Source organism: Leptopilina heterotoma, unplaced genomic scaffold (assembly GCF_015476425.1).
Source record: "Leptopilina heterotoma isolate Lh14 unplaced genomic scaffold, ASM1547642v1 Lhet_106, whole genome shotgun sequence".
NCBI classification, from domain to species: domain Eukaryota; kingdom Metazoa; phylum Arthropoda; class Insecta; order Hymenoptera; family Figitidae; genus Leptopilina; species Leptopilina heterotoma.
This window is the reverse complement of record NW_025110823.1, coordinates 355481-376930: the sequence shown is the minus strand read 5'-3', so window position 1 is coordinate 376930 and position 21450 is coordinate 355481. Positions and strand designations below refer to the sequence as shown.

Below are 21450 nucleotides of genomic sequence, written 5' to 3'. Positions count from 1 at the left end.
TTCAATTACGGTTGTCTATGTAGCTCATAGCAGAATCATTGAAAATAAAAAAATCAAACATAATTTCAAAATAGATGACTTAATACAGGACCTAAACCTCGAAATACTTAAAAATATCAAAAATTAAGAAAATGACAAGCTTTTGAATCTAAGAATCTGAAAAAACACAATTTTTTTTAACATAAATAATACACAAAAAGTGTAATTTTGTACATTAGTAGTAAATAAGAGGTTTAGGTCCTGTATTAAGTCGTCCATTTTGAAATAAAATTTGATTTTTTGATTTTAGACGATTCTGCTATGAGCTACAATGACAACCAATAATTTTTACCAGTGACCAAAGCGCCCTCTGTAGAAAGAAGATACTTATGTTTTTTCAAATATGAAATTCTTTTTTTAAGACGCTTCCTAACATACACAATGATATGTAAAAACTTTTGATCAATTATATTTTAAAACTTATGAGCAAAAAATTTTTTAAAAACTTCCGATTTTAATGCCTAAAAAAGTTACAAGACCCCTTAATGAACTTTGTTTTAAATGAAAGATTATTAAATTTGGAAGAGATTTGTCGAGGCCGAATTTTAAATTTCAATTTGTTTATATTTATTTTTGTATTGCAAAGTTTAACAAAAGCATCTATTTTTATAAGAAAAAGTTATCTCCAGCCTCTATAATCGAATGGCACGTGCTAAAAACTTTTCAGAAACACACCTAGAGTACTCTGTAAATTGTAAAAAATTTGTGCAGGTAAATATTCGAATGTTATAAACAATTTATATTAACAAATAATTAAGATTACAACAAACTGTTAATGCCCACATAGCACCGACATTTTAATAAAATTTTATTAAAGCTTTATTTGCAAACTTCGGGGACTTTAGAAGTAAACTTGAGTAAAGCTTGTATAAATATTTAAATGTCCGCCTTGAGTAAATCTTTAGCGCGAAACTTAACTGAAGTTTGAAATTAAAGTTTCGTTAAAGGTTGACTCGAAACTCGACTGAAACTTGAAATTAATGTTTTATTAAAGGTTGACTCGAAACTGGACTGAAACTTGAAATTAAAGTCTCAGTAAAGGTTCAACTCAAAACTTGACTGAAACTTGAAATAAAAATTTCGTTAAAGGTTCGTCTCGAAACTTGATCGAAGCTTTAAATTAAATATTCGTAAACTGTTGGGTAAAAATATTAATAGCTAATAGTAAAGTCGATTAAAATGAGAACAAAAAAAACAGTATATTCGGGGGAACGGGGGATCGAACGCGGATTTAGACGGACGCAACGTAACTACCTAACCAACTACGCTAAACTAACACTTGTGTAGAAAAAAAAATCTTTCTCTTAAGGTACAAGTAATCTTATTGGTTGGTAAACATGAATGGCGGGAAAATTTAAAAGTTTTATTCTCATAATTCAAGTATTTCTTATATAATTGTTACATTTTCATTCTTATGGCGATTAATAATTTTAAATAGTGATTATTACTGATTATTTTGTATATGAGAATAATCAAACAAGTAATAGAAACAGTTTTAATACTTGGAATCAAGATATATTAAATAGAAGTTCTTTTTTATCTTCTTTCTTTATATTAACATTACCTTTTATTGTCAAAGATTACATTTATTATTATTATTGTTGTTATTGAATAATTATTAAATTATTATTATTATTATTAAAAAAATGTTGAAGGAAGAATTTGAGTTTTCCACAGATATATTTAAAAAACAATTTTGCAATGTTCAACTATTATTGAATAATTATTAAAAATTATTATTATTATTATTATTATTATTATTAATTTTAATATTTAATTCGGAAATGAAATTAAAACATTTTTAATTTTTTCCAAAATTATAAAGGATTTTCAGGAATATTAGTTAAAATGAATAAATTCAATTAATGTTTTTATTTTTATACGGAATAAAGTATTTTTATTAAAATAAAGTTTGTTGCTTGTAATGCACAGAAATATGACAAAAGGAATAAAGAAAATTAATATAACTTCTTATTATTATAAATTTAAAAAAATAAATAAAAAATTGATTTAAATAAGAAAAAATTATTATCTTAAGTAGTAATTTTTTGCTTCTAATTTAATTATTTTTAATCGATTTAAATTAAGAGAGTATAATAAAAAATAATAAGTACTTGCTTTTTCAATATCAGACAATTGAATGAAAATGACTGTGAGATAAATATTAAAAAAGTTATTACATTTGATTAATTTTAATATTTATTTATTAATATACTCATAAGGTGCTCGATGTAAAAATAAATGTTGAAAATAATTACACAATAAACAGGGCTCGGATCGTCTTTAAGACTCAAAAAAAGTCGCTTTATTCGCATAAATTTACAACAAAAGTCACTAAAAGTCGCATGAAATTTTAGAAAAAATCACATTTCTCGACAACAGATACATTAATATCAAACAATCCGGAATAAAATTTTTAAAAATTGAATAAAATTCATAGCAAAATTTTAGTTAGGTATTTTTAACATTTTTTTTTTAAATTCTCTTTAAAATATCAATTATTTTTATAAATAATAAAATTCTTTTCAGAAATTCAATTATTTAAAAAAAATTTTAATAAAATTCTTGTCGAAATTTCAATTTAAAATTCTTCTCTGAAATTCAATTATTTTCAAAAGTAATAAAATTCAATTATTTTCAAAAATGTTTTTTAAATTCTTGTCAAAATTTCAATTATGTTTATAAATATAAAAATTCTTCTGCAAAATTCAATTACTTTTAAACATTTTTAGAAAAAATCTGTTCAAATATTCAATTATCTTTGTGAATAATAAAATTATTTTTCTGAAATTGAATTTTTTGCAAAGAATTTTAATAAAATCCTTGTCATAATTTCAATTATCTATATAAATAATAAAATCCTCGTCATAATTTCAATTATCTTTATAAATAATAAAATTCAACCTAGAAATTCAATTATTATTTTCAAAAGTAATAAAGTTCTTCGTAGAAATTAAATTATTTTCAAAACTAATAAATTTCTTGGCAGAAATTAAATTACTTTCAAAATTTTTTTTTAAATTCTCTTCAAAATTTCAATTATCTTTGTAAATATCAATATTCTTCTGCAAAATTCTATTACTTACTAATGTTTTATAAATTTATTCCCAATAATTCAATTATTTGCATAAAAAATAATTAAAAAATTTTTTGTTATAAAGTTTTTAATATAAATTAATGATTTTATCACTCGGTAATCTTCAATTATTATAAAACATGAATACATTGATTGCTCCGAGTCGAAGACTTGGAGTGATCGATTTCTTCATGTTTTATAACAATTTTTTATAAGTTGTTTAATTTCAAAAAGGTTTGAATTTGAATCTTTGAAGAATTTTAAAATTTGTAAATTTGTAAATAAATGTAACAGAACACTCTTTTGACTCAAACTTTTCCTTTTAAATTAAAAAAAAAATGTTTAATTTCATTTGCATTTTATTAAAAAAAATCTCGAGCCCTGTTTATTGTGTAATTATTTTCAACATTTATTTTTACATCGAGCACCTTATAAGTATATTATTAAATAAATATTAAAATTAATCAAATGTAATAACTTTTTTAATAGTTACCTCACAGTCATTTTCATTCAATTGTCTGATATTGAAAAAGCAAGTACTTATTATTTTTTATTATACTCTCTTAATTTAAATCGATTAAAAATAATTAAATTAGAAGCAAAAAATTACTACTTAAGATAATAATTTTTTCTTATTTAAATCAATTTTTTATTTATTCTTTTAAATTTATAATAATAAGAAGTTATATTAATTTTCTTTATTCCTTTTGTCATATTTCTGTGCATTACAAGCAACAAACTTTATTTTAATAAAAATACTTTATTCCGTATAAAAATAAAAACATTAATTGAATTTATTCATTTTAACTAATATTCCTGAAAATCCTTTATAGTTTTGGAAAAAATTAAAAATGTTTTAATTTCATTTCCGAATTAAATATTAAAATTAATAATAATAATAATAATAATAATAATAATAATAATTTTTAATAATTATTCAATAATAGTTGAACATTGCAAAATTGTTTTTTAAATATATCTGTGGAAAACTCAAATTCTTCCTTCAACATTTTTTTAATAATAATAATAATAATTTAATAATTATTCAATAACAACAATAATAATAATAAATGTAATCTTTGACAATAAAAGGTAATGTTAATATTAGATAAAGAAAGAAGATAAAAAAGAACTTCTATTTAATATATCTTGATTCCAAGTATTAAAACTGTTTCTATTACTTGTTTGATTATTCTCATATACAAAATAATCAGTAATAATCACTATTTAAAATTAGTAATCGCCATAAGAATGAAAATGTAACAATTATATAAGAAATACTTGAATTATGAGAATAAAACTTTTAAATTTTCCCGCCATTCATGTTTACCAACCAATAAGATTACTTGTACCTTAAGAGAAAGATTTTTTTTTCTACACAAGTGTTAGTTTAGCGTAGTTGGTTAGGTAGTTACGTTGCGTCCGTCTAAATCCGCGTTCGATCCCCCGTTCCCCCGAATTTATTTTCAAGTTTGTCTTCTTTAATATTGGGTTTCCAAAAACAAAAATAAGTAGAAACAAAAAAAGTATAAAATGAATAAATTAAATAATTTTTTAAATTTTATTTTTATAAAAAAATCCCATTTTGTATAACTATTAAATATTTATTATTATTATTATTATTATTATTATTATTATTATTATTATTATTATTATTATTATTATTATTATTATTATTATTATTATTATTATTTTAAAGAATAATTAATGTAAAATTAACAGAAATAATTTTAGAGAAACTTCCAAAAAAAACTTCCTTAAATTTTTCAGGAAATTTCCAGTCCTTTTTTCCAGGAAAATTACAATGATAATTTCCTGGAAACTTCCCGGAAAAAACTGTGCTATGTGGGTATATACTGTTCTTTTTGTTCTCATTTTAATCGACTTTATTATTAGCTATTAATATTTTTACCCAACAGTTTACGAATATTTAATTTAAAGCTTCGATCAAGTTTCGAGACGAACCTTTAACGAAATTTTTATTTCAAGTTTCAGTCAAGTTTTGAGTTGAACCTTTACTGAGACTTTAATTTCAAGTTTCAGTCCAGTTTCGAGTCAACCTTTAATAAAACATTAATTTCAAGTTTCAGTCGAGTTTCGAGTCAACCTTTAACGAAACTTTAATTTCAAACTTCAGTTAAGTTTCGCGCTAAAGATTTACTCAAGGCGGACATTTAAATATTTATACAAGCTTTACTCAAGTTTACTTCTAAAGTCCCCGAAGTTTGCAAATAAAGCTTTAATAAAATTTTATTAAAATGTCGGTGCTATGTGGGTGTGGACGAACGCTTTAATAGTTTGATGAAATTGTATACTCAAGGGTTTTTGGGGTCGCTGATTACGAATCCAATGTTGGTTTTTCAAAATTCAAAATGGCGGATCCAATATGGCGGATGCTTTTTTTGAAAATCGATTTAATTTAGCTATAAATCGTTACTCGGGGGTCTTTGGGGTCGCTGATTACAAATCCGATGTTGGTTTTTCAATATTCAAAATGGCGGATCCAATATGGCGGATGCTTTTTTTACATCGATTCAATTTGGCTAAAAATCGTTACTCGGGGGTTTTTGGGGTCGCTGATTACGAATCTGTAATTAGTTTCTTAACATTTTGAATGAACGATATAATGTGTAAGGCGCCTTTCTAAAAAATTGATTAGATGTACTTAAAACTTGTTCCTCGGAGAGGTTTCTTGGGTTTTTTAAGTATAATTGAGGCCTTGGATCCAATAACTCGCCCGACGCTCGAAGGAACGCGCAACTGACAGTCAGTGAGCAGTGAGCGCCTCTGGGCCACTCACTGCTACCCGACTGGTATTAGCGCGTGCCTTCGAGCGTCGGGCGAGTTATTGGATCCAAGGCCTCAATTAATATTTTTAGTATATCAAAATCTTTTACATTATTAATTCACAAATGTAATAAGCTCTTATAATAAAAAACGAATCGTTCTCACTTATAGGTGAAAAAGCTTCAAGCAATCTCGCGGCAAAGATGAAAAGCTCATGTAATCACTATGAGACTACCAATCTGTGCTAAAAATCCTTACACTATGCAGAATTTTTTTTAAAAATTTAAATTATACGATGATGTTAAAAAATTGTTTAAAGCAATAATATTTTTTAAATTTGTTAAAAAATTTGTTATATATTGATGGATTTGAACATAATACTTTAAAGTGTACAAATTAATCACAAGTTGTAAAAAATTATTACTTTTTTGAATTATTCAGTATCAAAATAAGTATAAATGAATAAAATTGTCAAAACAAGACTATAAAAATCTTCAGTAAATTTTTTAACCTTTATTTAAAAACGTATATAAAATCAATTTAAACATTAACGTATAAAACAATTTAAATTTGATTTTTATCATATTATCAACGCCATTTTGTATTCTTAAAAATCTGACGTCATATTTGTAATTAGCGACCCCAAAAAACCCCGAGTAACGATTTTTAGCCAAATTGAATCGATGTAAAAAAAGCATCCGCCATATTGGATCCGCCATTTTGAATATTGAAAAACCAACATCGGATTTGTAATCAGCGACCCCAAAGACCCCCGAGTAACGATTTATAGCTAAATTGAATCGATTTTCAAAAAAATCATCCGCCATATTGGATCCGCCATTTTGAATTTTGAAAAACCAACATTGAATTCGTAATCAGCGACCCCAAAATGCTATAAGTATACAATTTCATCAAAATCTATCAAAGCGTTTGTCCACATTAACAATTTGTTGTAAACTTAATTATTTGTTAATATAAATTGTTTATAACATTCGAATATTTACCAGCACAAATTTTTTACAATTTACAGAGTACTCTAGGTGTGTTTCTAAAAAGTTTTTAGCACGTGCCATTCGATTGTAGAGGCTGGAGATAACTTTTTCTTAAAAATAGATGCTTTTGTTAAACTTTGCAATAAAAAAATAAATATAAACAAATTGAAATTTAAAATTCAGCCTCGACAAATCTCTTCCAAATTTAATAATCTTTCATTTAAAATAAAGTTCATTACAATCGGTTAAAAAATGAAAGCTCTAGACTATTATGAACAGTAAATTGCAGTTTGGTCCCACTGTGAGTCGGTGACGTAATATGTGAATGATCCTTTAAGATAAAATGATTCTTTTAAAGTTGAATAGATTTTTTTCTCAGTATAGTACAATGTCGACTGTTGATATGTTATTTTAAATCTAACTTAGTAAAACGTCCAGTAATTTATATTAATAAAAATTTTTACTAATTCCTTGTAAAGATGTGCAAAAACATGAATTTTAAATGGATTTCGAAATTCGACCCAAGCCAAGTCCACGCTATAATTATTAAAGTATATATATAATCAAATTTTTTATATTTTCTTGGATATTTCTACACCTCTAAATCATAGTAATTTCTTATTAAAGTTTCAGTAAAAAATATGAAACTAACAAAATGATGAAAAATTTTATAAATTTATTATTATTATTATTTTATAAATTACTTGAAATGTTTACTAATTTAAATGTTTACTAATTTGAATTAGTGAGTGACTTCTCTATTTCAGATTTAGAGAGTACACCTAGAAAAAAAAAGTCTCATACCTATATTAAATGGAATTCTATATTAATGTAGAATATTTTTATTTTTTTATTCTTAACAATAAAAATAGGAACAGTTTTTTTAAGACTTTGATGCTAAAAACATTAAATTCAAGTACAATAAATTTATCAGCTAATGCAATGTAAGTAATTAATTACAATTATTTAATTAAAAACATTTAATGTGGTGTAATAAAATAAATTTATTTATATTAGAATGTAATTAATATTACTGTTCACTTTTTGATGTGTAACTGCGCTATTTTCAAACGAAACAAAAATTGACCATACAGAAAATAATATTTTATATTTCAGCTTTAATTTAAAAAAAGAAATGATTAAATATCGCCCATATTTTCCTCTCTACATCATTTTTTTGGAGGCAGTGCTAGGTGATCCATAATACGTCCCGAACAGAGGCGTATGTAGATCAAAGAGTATAATTATGATTTAGAAATTCAAACTTTTCTGTGTATTTAATCAATTGAAGTTTCAATAGTAAAATAAAATAAACAGCGAAAATTAATCATATTACATTTAGACTTTAAATATTTTTCAAAAATTTCCAAATTATAATCAATAATCAATATTTTACAAAAATTTGATATTTTTAAAGTGTTACTTAAAAATGTAATAATTAATATTATTATATTTTATTAAATTAATTTACTTGCAGATATATTAGATTGTATGCATTTTATTAAATTTCAATTTTCATCAAGTTGATATCAACATCAAATTGACGTATAAATTTGATAAAAGTTCTCAATTTGATGATAAAATATAATAGAAAAATTGATAAATTAATATCTAATATTCGTTAGAATAAACAAATTTTACTTAAAATTAAAAATGTTAAAATTTCGAAAAAAAATTTTTATAAATTTATTCCCTATTAAAAATAATTACGTGTAATTACACGTCATTATTTTTACTAGGGTTAAATTTTATTTGTTAATTAAAAAGTAATTACTTTACAAGTCTCGGTTAAAGTATTTTATAAAAATTTTTGAAAATTTAAGTTTGAAGAATTGTAATATTCCAAATTCTAAAAATAATTAAATCTTCAAAAGATTTAATGTAAAATTTTGAAATAAAAATTTAAAAATAAAAAATTTATTTCAAAATTATCTTTTAAAAATTAATTTATTACTATAGAAAATATTATCATCAAATAGACGTCAATTCGAGTAATCAATTTGACGAAAATTTGAAATCAAAGTAATGAGCCATTTCTCTTTGGGTAATAACAAAAGATTAAAAACTAAAAAGTTACTTTGACGTGTCAAATTTAGTTTATTTATGATATTTTTACAATAATGAATAAGTAACAATGAAACTTTCATTTCTCTTTTTGGGTAATAACAAAAGATTAAAAACTAAAAAGTTACTTTGACGTGTCAAATTTAGTTTATTTATGATATTTTTACAATAATGAATAAGTAACAATGAAACTTTGGATAAACTTGCAGGAGACCGATTACATTAATTTGAAAATAAAGCGAAATTCTTTCGACTTATCGCTTTTAAATAAATTGAAATGATCTATTACGCCCCGGTCTCCCCTAATTTATTAATACTGAACAAAGAAAAAGTAAAACTTAAGATATTTGAAAATGATATATTTTAAACGTTCTCTTAAGATAATACGCAGTCAATTCGCTTTTATTTTCTTTTTTAATACTTTTTTAGAATAGTTGTTAATTATGATTTGAAAATACTATCTCACTTTATAAAGAACAAACGCCATCAACGTGAAATTTGTAGGCAATGTTTTTAAAACGACAGTGTTTTGTAGAAAACGATAATTTCGATGAAATTTAAGTTTTGTTATTTAAAATGGGAGCCCAGATTTATCGTTATCGTAGGTCTTTTTAATATTGTCAAGGAGTAAAAATTATTTTGTAACCTACAAATACGAAAATTACTGAAAAGAAACGCTGAATTTTTTTCCTTTCTATTTAGAAAGGAGAAGGGGGGGTCACAGTGTAGAGCTTGGTTGTTTTTGAAAATATTAATTTAGTAGACAACTATGTAAATTAGATGTAGGTAGGCAAGTTTTATTTGCTTTATAGTAAATTGGTAAAAGAATCGGAGAGGAAAAAATTTCACTTGGAATTGGTCAGAGAAAATGGTGAGTCGCGCATTGCGGATCTACCCAGGTCAGATAGTGCCCCCACCACCGACTCGCGAGCTAGAAGCCAGTGACTTGCCAAGATAGAAGAGCAACGAACAACACCACAAGGCACTAGCACCAGCCAACACGCCTCGATGACGCCTCGCCTTGGCTCGGCTGAGTGCTTGGGCGACGTGTGTAGCGCGTACATGTGTTGAAATGTTTTTCTCAAATTTTTGTGTTGTTTCCGTTGTTTCGCACTGTGCTTGGATTGAAGTTTTAACTTGTTGAATGCCATACTCGATTGTGACCCGACAGAGAAAATGAACGGATGGCATTAGTGCTTCACAAGTGTTTGCCGAGGAAAAGAAAGCAATTTCAAGTTCTGGGACCATCCGCGTGTACCGTCATCAAGGAAGCCGATGGTATTGTTCGCAAACCGGAAATTCGCCACCGTTAAAAACAGTGTTGTAATGACTGAGTGCAGGTAAGAATTGGGAGCACTGTGCTAAAAGGAAAAAGAAGAGGAAAGAAAGAAAAAGGAAGAGAGGAGGAGGTGAAGGAGACAGAGACAGCATTAGAAGGAAGAGTGAGTGGAAACGAGTGCGGAGAGGCGAGGACTCGCACTCTCGCAGTCGCAGGTAGTCGTGATAAAGAGCGCAGGCCAATAAGATCGTCGTTCGGTGGTCGGCGAGCGTTGCTGCATCGAGGTGAGGCTGGCGGACTTTGGAAAAGGTAGGCTAGGACCATTTTTTCACTTTTCACTCGGTGCGTACTCGACTCGTCTCTAGTTCCTGCCAACAAGTGTTGAAGAAAAAGTGAGTGCCAGCAGAACTCTGGTAGCGAAGGGAAGATTAAAAAGGCAGAGAAAGAACGGTGGTCTGTTGCACCGAAGAAGGTGGGGCAAAGAGGAGGTGAAGTGTGCGACTCGAGACGGGGACGGTTGGTACGTGTGTGTAGAGTGCGTGTGCATGACGCACACTTTTGCGACCAGCTCTCGAGCACTGAGGCCAAAGAACGCGAGAAAGAAAGGGAGAAACGGAAGAAACGAGAACCTTAGAGTTACAAGAGCCGGGATCCAATATGGCGCTCAAGCAAGAAGTGGACCAGTTGTCCAAGAACAACCTGGTGGTCCGGGTTGACCAGAACTCGGAGTCGGACCTGCAGGCCTTGTTCGACACCGTCCTCAAGCCCGACTCGAAGCGGCCGCTGCAGGTTCCGCTGCGGATGCGAAACCTGCCCGACTCCTTCTTCAATCCGCCCTCGACTGGCAGCAAGAGCCCCTCGATCGCTCACTCGCGGGAGAATTCGGCTGATTCCGCATTCGGAGCGGCCGCAGCGGGTGTCGGATCCGCGGGTGCGGCCGGATCCACAGCCAATGGCGGAAACTCGGGGACCGGAAGTAACAGCAACGCCAGTGGTGCCGGTAGCGGCAGTTCACCGGCCTCTGGGAACCAAGGCCTGACAGTTGCTCATCCTCGCGCGCACAGCAGTCCTGCATCTCTCCAACAGACGTACGCTTCTGCACAGCAGGCCACACAACATGCACCCCAGCCTCATGCTCGACACCATCATCATCAGAAGCAGCGCAGTTACGATGTTATCAGCACTGTCGACGATCTCGGTCCTTTACCTCACGGCTGGGAGCAGGCGCGAACACCTGAAGGCCAAATTTACTTCCTCAAGTAAGTCTCTATTTGCCGCACTTGCACTCTTTTGTTTATTGGTCCCAAAAGAAGAGACCCTTTCTTAATAATATAACATTTCTCTGTTCTAACAAAATCTTATTCAAACGAAGAAACCGCTGCCAAGTTGGGTTCATTTCATCAACACTTTGCTTCCTCAGAGATAATAATAATAATAATAATAATAATAATAATAGAAATATATGAATAACTTTTCATAAATAGGGTAAAAAATGATTAAACCATGGGCAGGGCTCGAAGCAGTGAAAGTATTTAAAAATACAGACCAAAAATGAAAAATTACGGACTAACTGACAAAAATATAACCAGTCCGAGTCAAATAAGAGAACAATTTACTTAAAACTATAAATTCAATTTTTCATAATTCTATAAAACATGAATATATCGATAACTCCGAGTCTTCGACTCGAAGTGATCGATTTCTTCATGTTTTATAATTATTAAAAGATGACCCAGTGATAAAATTATTATTTTCAAGAATTTTTAACTAAAATTCTTCTTAAAATTGATTATTTTTACGGAGTGTCTATTCGGCCAGTTAACTGTCAAAATAAGGTGGTTTAAATATTCTGCCAGTGAACTGGCAGAATAAGTTGGTTTTGTTACTTGGCCAGTGAATCTAAAAAAAATATACAATTATTAATATCTAAATCTGGCCAAACAAAAAAGGGATTCTATTTGTCCAGTCAAAATAAACAGTTTTTAATATTTCAATATACGGGCAAGCTAATGTTTAGATAAATTAAAAAAAAATTTTTAAAAACAACTAAATATGTATATGAAGTAGAGACAATTTAACAAAAAGAGTGCAAAAGGTAAAAAACTAACGAAGTTGAAGTCCACAACGTTTATCAACGAAAAAAATTTATTTAATGCATTCAAGTATTATTTTTATTTTAATATTTAATTGTAAAATAATTATTATCAAAATATAAACATCATTCTTTCTTTTATAAATATTTTTGTGTTAATATTGCTGCGTTATTTTTAATTAATTTATTAAGTGAACAATTTTTTTTCGTTGATCAACGTTGTGGACTTCAACTTGGTAAAAACTATTATTAATAAATAATATTAATTTTTTATTATTATTGCTTATATTTATTATAATAGGGAAATGTCAGGAAATCAAAATTTTTGTCAGTAACGTCAAGGAAATGACAAAAAAAAAAATTTTTTGTCAATGAAATTAAGAAAATTGAGACATTTTTCGATTTATTTTCAAAAATTGCCAGGGTTGCTACAGAACCTGGAAAACCTGGAAAAGTCAGGGATTTTTTAAAAAAGGTCTGGAATACCTGGAAATGTCATGGAAATTTGAAATGCCTGGAATTTTATTCCACTTAATATTTTTTACTACATTTTTTCTTTTAAAAAATAATGTCTTGGAATTCCTGGAAATGTCCTGAAATATCCTTGAATTTTTCATATTTTGCTTTTAAATATTCAATAATTTAAAAATTTTACTCAAATTTAAAAAAATAATTTTTTTGATCCATCAAAAAATAATTTTAATTTGTCGTTTGATTAAAGAATCTGATATCTATATTATATAATATTGATTTTTAACTCTTTTTATAATAAAATTAATATTTTTGTTCAAGTAGGTTAATTTAAATTATGTTAATCGTAATCCTTATTAATAAAATCAGATGTCTGTCTGTACATTGCTTAAAACTTCAAAATGTTAACATGATTAGTTATTATGGACATCAGGGATTCCAAAAATATTCTTAAAAAATTTAATGTATGTACGTATGTATGTACGTATGTCTGTCACAAAAACTTTGTACCCCAATCACACAAAAACATGTAAATCGATTTAAGTCCAACTTGGTAGGTTATTAGGTATTGACCCAAGGAAGGTTTATAAATTTACAGATTTAAAAAATATTAATTAGAACGGGAGATATTCAATTTCTTCAAAAAATTCAAAAAATCGAAAATTTCAAAATTTTTAATTTTTTCATGGATTGCTTTTAAAGTTTCTATACTTGAGTATCACATGTTATTTAGTCACATTTTAGCATAATTTTGCAAAAAATAAAGTCCTATAACTAATATGTAAGTATACAAATGTTTTCAAAAAATCAAAAATTTCAAAATTTTACATTTTTCATGGATTGCTTTTAATCTTTCTATATTTGAGTATTACATGTTATTCAGTCACATTTTAGAATAATTTTGCAAAAAATACTATCCTATAACTAAGATGTAAATATAAAAATATTTTCAAAAACTTCAAAAAATGGAAAATTTCCAAATTTCACATTTTTAATGGATAGCTTTTAAACTTTCTAAAATTCAATATTATATGTTATTTAGTCAGATTTTAGCATAATTTTGCAAAAAATACTATCCTATAAGTAAATATAAAAATATTTTCAATATCAAAAAATCGATACTAATTACTATGAAGTTTAATTCAGTAGTATTTTTGGAGTCTCTGATTATTATTTTGACGTAAAAATAGTGTAATTGAGAATTATTTATCAAATTAATCTAATATTTTCAAGAATTTCAGAAATATTGAAAATGCAAATTTTTTATGATTAAAATGATATTGCAGGATGTCAAGAAATTGTAAGTCACCTCTGATACAATACAAGCATATTATATGCCACTAGGCAAAAACTTATATGTTAAAACGTTTTTTTTATTTTAACTCTAGATTTAACTTTTAGAGATGTTTTGAGCAATGTAAAGACAAAAGTTAACACGGTGTCTATTTTATTTAACAAAATTTCCTGCTTTGTCCTTTTTCACGGTTTATCTTTTTTTGTTAAATTTAAATTTACTTGATTTTATCCATAAATATATCTACAAATGGCTATAAAAATTTACTTATTTTTATGAAAATACTCTTTCTTAAGTTCATATAAAATATAGATTATATTACTAGCTGTCGTACCCGTCTACGACAGTTTTTTGTTTCTACTAATACATTTAACAGGGTAACTACCAAACGGGGAAAACTGGAAAAAGCTGGGAATTTTCCAATCAAATTAAGAAAAAGTTTCATTATATTAATTCGCTTTTAAAAAATTGCTTTTTACTTTAATTTTATTGATGTATAATATTTATGAAAACAGACCCGGGTCAAAATTTAAGCCCTACTTTCAGTCTAAAATATAGGTCTTATGTTAGGTTTTAGCAGTCGTAACCTTTGCGATACAATTAGTTCCAATTAGACTCTACTATAACTCCAAAAACTGGGTGGGAAATTTGATAAATTTTTAATGCATTAATTAAAGTACTACAAATTGACAAATATTGTTCTCTGCATTTGAATTGGTTAAAATAACTAATTTGATAATAAAAAGTCAATCACTGATTCAAATAGTAATATTTTCCTACTGAAATAGCTATAATGGTACCTAACTAATTATTATTTTTTTCCGGTCAAATTAAATTCCTGAGCTATTTCCTTATTTTCCAAATTGGTAGACACACTGTTAAATGTATTGGTAGAAACTAAAACCCGTCGAAGACGGGTACGACAGCTAGTATGAAATAATATTACACATGTAAATGTCCTGGAAAAATAAAAAATCTGTCCTGGAATGTCCTGGAATTTTAAGTCATATTTTCAGTAGACACCCTGTCTGTGCTTTAATAATCAAATAGAGATAATCTAACGTGAATATTTTTATAATACAGAAAAATTGCTTTAATTTATAATGTTCAAAAGGTGACCTGGAAATTTATCAGATTTGGTACTGGAAAACCTGGAAAAGTCATGGAAATTTAAAAACAGACTTCTGTAGCAACCCTGATTGCGGATTTTCGACTTTTCTTCCAAATATTGCAACAAAATACCACATCTTTTAGTATAAAATGCAAATTATTTTCATTTTTATAGTGCGAAAAATAACTATAACAAATCTTTCAAAAATTATTCTTGAATCATTTTTTAAAATAATTGAAATTTTGTAAAATTTAATTGAAAACAATTATTTTTTTCAAGTATTTTGTTACAATTTTTGATAATCAACTTTTGAAGAATTTTCATTGTGAATTTTGAAAATAATTGAATTATCAAAAATTTTAATGAAAAATATTTAAATGTAAATTTAAAAATGAAAATTAGCTTCTAATTAATTTCAATATTTTCAATTACATATTTCCGAAAATTCAAATACACACAAAAATAGTATTTTAGAAAATTTATTTTTAACATTTTGGAGACAAAAATCATGTTCAAAATTTTTAATTGAAATTTCTCAAGAGATTAATTTTTTTTTAAATTATACAAAATTTTTTTAAGAAATTCAATTATTTTCGAAAAATTAGGTACATTTAAATATTTTTAAAAACTAATTCTTAGAATTGTTTTATCATAATTTTTTAAGATTTAATTATTTTCGAACAAAGTAAATAAAAATTGATAAAAATTTACTGTTTTAGATTTTTAAATTTCGGAGAAATCATGGTCATATTTTATATATAAAATTCAAAAACTTTCATATTTTCCTGCAAAAAGAATTTTGTCAGGGAATATAATTTTAATGTCAGTAAATTGTGAGGGAAATTGATAATCTGAAACTTGTGACCACCCTGACAATATATTAAGTATCTTTTGGCCTATTAAAAAGCTATATAATTTAAATAATTTTACCGATTTAGGAAGAAATTATAAGAAAACTTCGTAAGACACAAAGAAGTGTGTGCAGAATAAAAACAAATTGCTTTTTTTTCCTTCAAATGTGTATCAAGAACTTTGTCTATATTAACAACAAAAATAACAAAAAACCTATATATTTATTATTTTTATAATATTAATTATAATATAAATTTTAACAAAAATTTCTTAATAAGTTTAGTTCATGTCACACTTAAAGCTATGAACCAATTTACCCGTTTTGGAATTTTTTTAAAAATTTGTACAAGATTGGTTAAAATGTTAAATAAACAAACAAACATCCAACAGATATTTATACCTGATGGGCGCTTTATTAATACAATGGCCAAATAGTAAAACCATCTTATTTTGCCAGTACACTGGCAGAATTATTTAATCATCTTATTCTGCCAGTTTTTCTCTTATTTCTATAGTCACTAACCAAATAATTAAACCACCTTATTCTGACAGTTAACTGGCCGTATAGATATGGTCTTATTTTTAATAATTATCGAAAAAGTTCTTTGACAATTTTCAAATTCATTTGTTTTCAATTCAATTTTACAAAATTTCAATTATTCGTAGATTCTTCAATTAAATATATATGTATTAGAAAATAAAAACTTTATAATCTAAAATTTTAACTGAAATAAATTCTTAAATCAATTTTTATTAGAATTCAATTATCTAAATACAATAAATAAAATGCAAATACATAATTTATTGAATAATTGAATGTTTCTTAAAATTCAATTCCCATAAAGAATCGTTAAAATAAAATTCTCATAAAGAATTTTATCTATAAATTTTTATATAACTGAATTCTTTTGACGAATTTTAATAAAATTTTTAAAAAATTTTCGAGGAATTCTATTAGAATTCTATTATAAAAATAATTGAATTTCTGCAATGAATTTTATTATTTATGAAAATAATTAAATTCATAAAAAGAATTTCATTATTTACGAAAATAATTGAATGATTGCGAAGAAATTTATAAAAAAATTTGTAAATAATGAAAGTCCTGTGAAATTTTTATTATTTTTTGAAAATAATTAAAAGTTTGTGTAGAATTTTATTAAATTTTTTTTTAAATAATTGAATTCTTTTGGTAAATTTTATGAAAATAATTATTGATATTGATCAATATTTAATTTTGAAGAAGAATTTTAATATTTCTAAAGATATATAATTGAAGTTTTGACGAGAATTGTTAAAAATTTTTGAACATAATTGAATTTCTGCGAAGAATGTTATTACTTTTGAAAATAATTGGATTTCTGCAATCATTTGTAATTTCTCTAAAATTCTCCAAGTTATATCGTACAATTTACGAACTTTTCGTCCTTTTTCAATCAAATTACGGACTTTACGGAACTTTTTTCAAAAAACGGACTTTTACGGACTTCAAGCAAAGTCACGGACTTTTACGGGATTTACGGACCTAGTTCGAGCACTGCGGGCCAATTGATGCATTTTTAAATGCTCTGTAAGATAGTTAAAATAGTTTAATAATTAAGGAAAAGTTTTTAAACAAAAAAGTTAAAAGGATATTTTCCACAAGTTTTTATTTTCAAAATACCAATAATTTCGTACTTTCTGATGAAATTAGGTTCGAAAATAGGCAAATCAAACCGTGTTTTAGGGGCCGTCCATAAACTGCGTTTCCAATTTTTCAGACTTTTTAACCCCCCCCCCCCCCTCGTTACCATTGCGTTAAATGCAATTTTTTCAATTTTTGGACCTCCTCCCCCCTAAATTCGTAAGGTTGTTTATGGATAGCCCCTTAATGCTTTACAAGTTGGTTAAGCGATTTTTAAATTTCTTCATACATTTTTAACCATAATTTCAAGTTTTATTTTTCAAAATTTTATATTTTTTAAAAGTTCATATCTCAGGCTAGTATCGACGAAAAATGTTCAATATAAGAAGTTAAAAGAAGCGTCTGAAAAAAACTAAAAGATTAACATTTATAGGTGTCCTAACACTTTTTTAAAAGTTATAGGCAAAAAACGATTTTTTCTGATTTTTTAAATGCAAAGAAAGTAAAAATAGTTAATCTTTCTTAATGTGGCTCAAAGTACTCTTATTTTAAGTCCGCACGTAAGTCCTAAAATTTAAAAAAATTTAAACCTTAAACTCTTTATAGTCTCGAGATATTTATAAAAATGAAATGTTTACACACACACAAATAAATACAGAAAAAATTGAGATTGAAAATTTTCGGTAAAACAATGCTTCCCTGAGGATGCAAAAGCATTAAATTATTCTAAACAGGTGTTTTATAGCAGGCCGTGTTTACTCAAATTTTGACCAAATCCGAGATTGGTCTGGTTTATTGAAGCTATATATTATATTACTGTAATTATAAATAAAAGTATTTATTAGTAAAGCTATATATATATATATATATATATATATATATATATATATATATATATATATATATATATTACAATAGATGAGTAATTCATTTTTTCTTTAGTCTCATAATCAAATTATAAAATACTTTTTATATTAATTTAAAAAATAAAATCAACTTTTTTGTACTTATTTGGATAAGGTTCTCTGAAGAGGGTACTCGCAACACGTACCGAATACGATAAAAATAAATAATCTTTTCAATTTTTAAAACTACAATAATTATAATAACGTCATGTTATTCAGTGGTCACGTGTATGGAAACACGTGCCCACTTGACCGAGAATGGTCGGGATTTAAAAAATTGACCGTGATAACCGGAAAATTTGTTACTAAATCGGAAATTTATCCGCTGATTGCTTTATTTTTGAACTGACGAAAACAAAACATTTTTTTCAATTAACTTGTCACTTGATGAATATATTGTTCAAGTGCATAGGTTCCAGATAATAAATAAATTAATTAATAGTCTTAACCCTCAACCTTTTGTTAGGACTCACTGAGAAAACAATCTATTTAAATTTAAAGAAATTCTTTTATTTTAAGCGCATTTTCTTTTTATTATTTATTGAAAAGGATTTCTTTTATAACTAAAGAATCATAAAATATTATTTTTTAATTATTTATTATCATTATTAATGATTAATTAATTACTAATATTAATTAATTACTAATATTATTTATTAATAATATTTTTTTTAATAAAAATTTTTCATTTACATTTCTTATACGCTTATTTCATAGTTTTAAAGAATCAATCATAAAATTGGTTTTGAATTTTTCAAGATTTCCTTTCTTTCTCTTTGATAATTTCAAAATTTTTCAGATTTATGTTCTTTTCAAATTTTTAAATTTTTTAGTACAGTCCTTTAAATTTTGTGTGAGAAAATAGAACCTCATTTTCGACTTATGTACAACGTACTACCGAGTCTATCAAAATAATAGATAAAATTACAATAAATTAAGAGTTAAAAGATAAATAAAATGTACAATAGACTTGATACAAAACTAAAAATAAATCTTACCAAAATAATAAAAACGTTTTACATCATAAATCACAAATTAAGAAATATGCAATTTTATTAATTACAGTTTTTTGATATTTTTATTTTAAAGTAGATTTTTAATTTGTGTGTATTAATTAAAATAAAAATTTATGAGTATTAATTCGTATTAATATTAACTTTTCTTTGTATGGTAGTAAAATTTTCGTCCAAGTGTGAGGTTTCAGATTAAGCATACATATTTTGTAGATGACTTGTTAAAATATCTTATTAAAATGATAAACTGCATAAGTAGTTAAAAATGTATTTATGCACCAGAATGCATTTAAATTTATTCTATATTAGTACCTTCTTACAGAGTATATTTTTCTATTTTTTTTAAAGTAAAAGTTAAAAAATTTTAATTAAAATTTGAGTCTTAATTTCTTGACTAATAATAATTAAAACAAAATTTGTAAAGACAAAGTTTTATTATTTTTAGCGTTAAAAATATGTTATATTTTTTCTTTTAACCGTTGGTTATAAATGTTGTGAATTTTACTGACGTACTCTTTTCATTTTCCTTCAGATTTCTTCTCAAAGGTTTCTTATTTCCCCTCACCTTCTTTCTGCTGTAAGCTTACTCATCTTTATCTTCGTTTTCTTTGACTACGTCAAGTTCCCACATTAACTTCCAGGCTCGTAGCATTAAGGCTACTATTGGGTCCCCTTCGAAATTTAAATAAATTTCGTTTTTATTTCACTTAATATTCATCTCTGAATCGAATGTACTAGCGCCTATTACACACTAGAAGTTATCAATGACAATTCGTTTTCAAGAAAAAAGAAAATTTGTGTCACAAGATATTTTTTAAAAAACATATATTTAGAGATATAGTTTTAAAAAATTAGTTTTAAAGCACAAAAAGGCAAACTACTTATTTTCAAGGAGGATGAAACTTAATGCTAAATTTGTGCTAATTTGTGTCACAAAGCATTTTTAAGGTCCCTGATGTTGGCGTCGAAAAACAATTTTTTCATGAAACTGAGAAGAATCACACTATTTTTCCAAAGTTTTAGGTTAAGGTACTACTACACTTTAGAAGGCACTTAAAAGACCAAATTTAAAAAATTTTTTTCTTAGGTCTTTTATTATAAATATTTAAAAAACTTTTTTGGCTATATTAGTACCTACATATTTTTAGAATAAAAATAATGGTTTGTTTTTAATTTTTATTTAATATCATAATCTGCCGACAGCATTCAGATCGAAACTCCAAACAGTTAGTTGTCCAATTGCGGACAGTTTATCTCAAGATTGACAAATCGGAAACAAAAAATCCAAATTGCTTTTTAAAAAGGAAGGTGTCTTGCATAGAAATCTACCACCAATAATGAAAAATCGACTAAAATAAAAAAATAGCAGATATTTCAATAATTTGTTTTGAAAATACACTATGTTTTTCAGTATTTTTCTAGTCTGCAAAAATGTTTTTTTTTAAATTTTTTGACCATTTTCTGGTAAATTCTCAGACAGGACATGCTAACAAACAAAACGAGTTATCATTTATTAAAATCGGTTCAGTAGATTCAGAGATAAACTGTCCGCAATTTGAGAAAACGTTATTTTGAGAAAAACGCGTTTAAACTTATATGTATCGTTAGAGGCCATCCATAAATTACCTAAAATTCTTTTGCAAATTGAAACACCACCATTTTTTTTATTTCAGACACTGTTACATACATTAGCACCAATGTTTCTAGTGGTCGTAACAAAAAGCTGGACCCCACCATCCCCTTAGAGACTTACTTAATTTGTCAATGACTTTTTACATTAATTAAATATTTTTTGAAAAATTTACTTTTATTTTTTACAATCCTTATTAATAAAATCAGACTTTTGTCTGT

At 26.3% G+C, this 21450-nt stretch overlaps 1 protein-coding gene across 1 annotated transcript in view; it reads left to right on the top strand.

The window, feature by feature from the left end:
- Positions 1-9927: 9927 nt before the first annotated feature.
- The window catches only part of LOC122502222 (transcriptional coactivator YAP1), a 53926-nt gene continuing 42403 nt past the window's right edge, over positions 9928-21450 (top strand). The window contains exon 1 of the mRNA XM_043612166.1: positions 9928-11496. Coding sequence (XP_043468101.1) covers positions 10895-11496 — 602 coding nt within the window. The 5' untranslated portion in view covers positions 9928-10894. The remainder of the gene's footprint in view (positions 11497-21450) is intronic.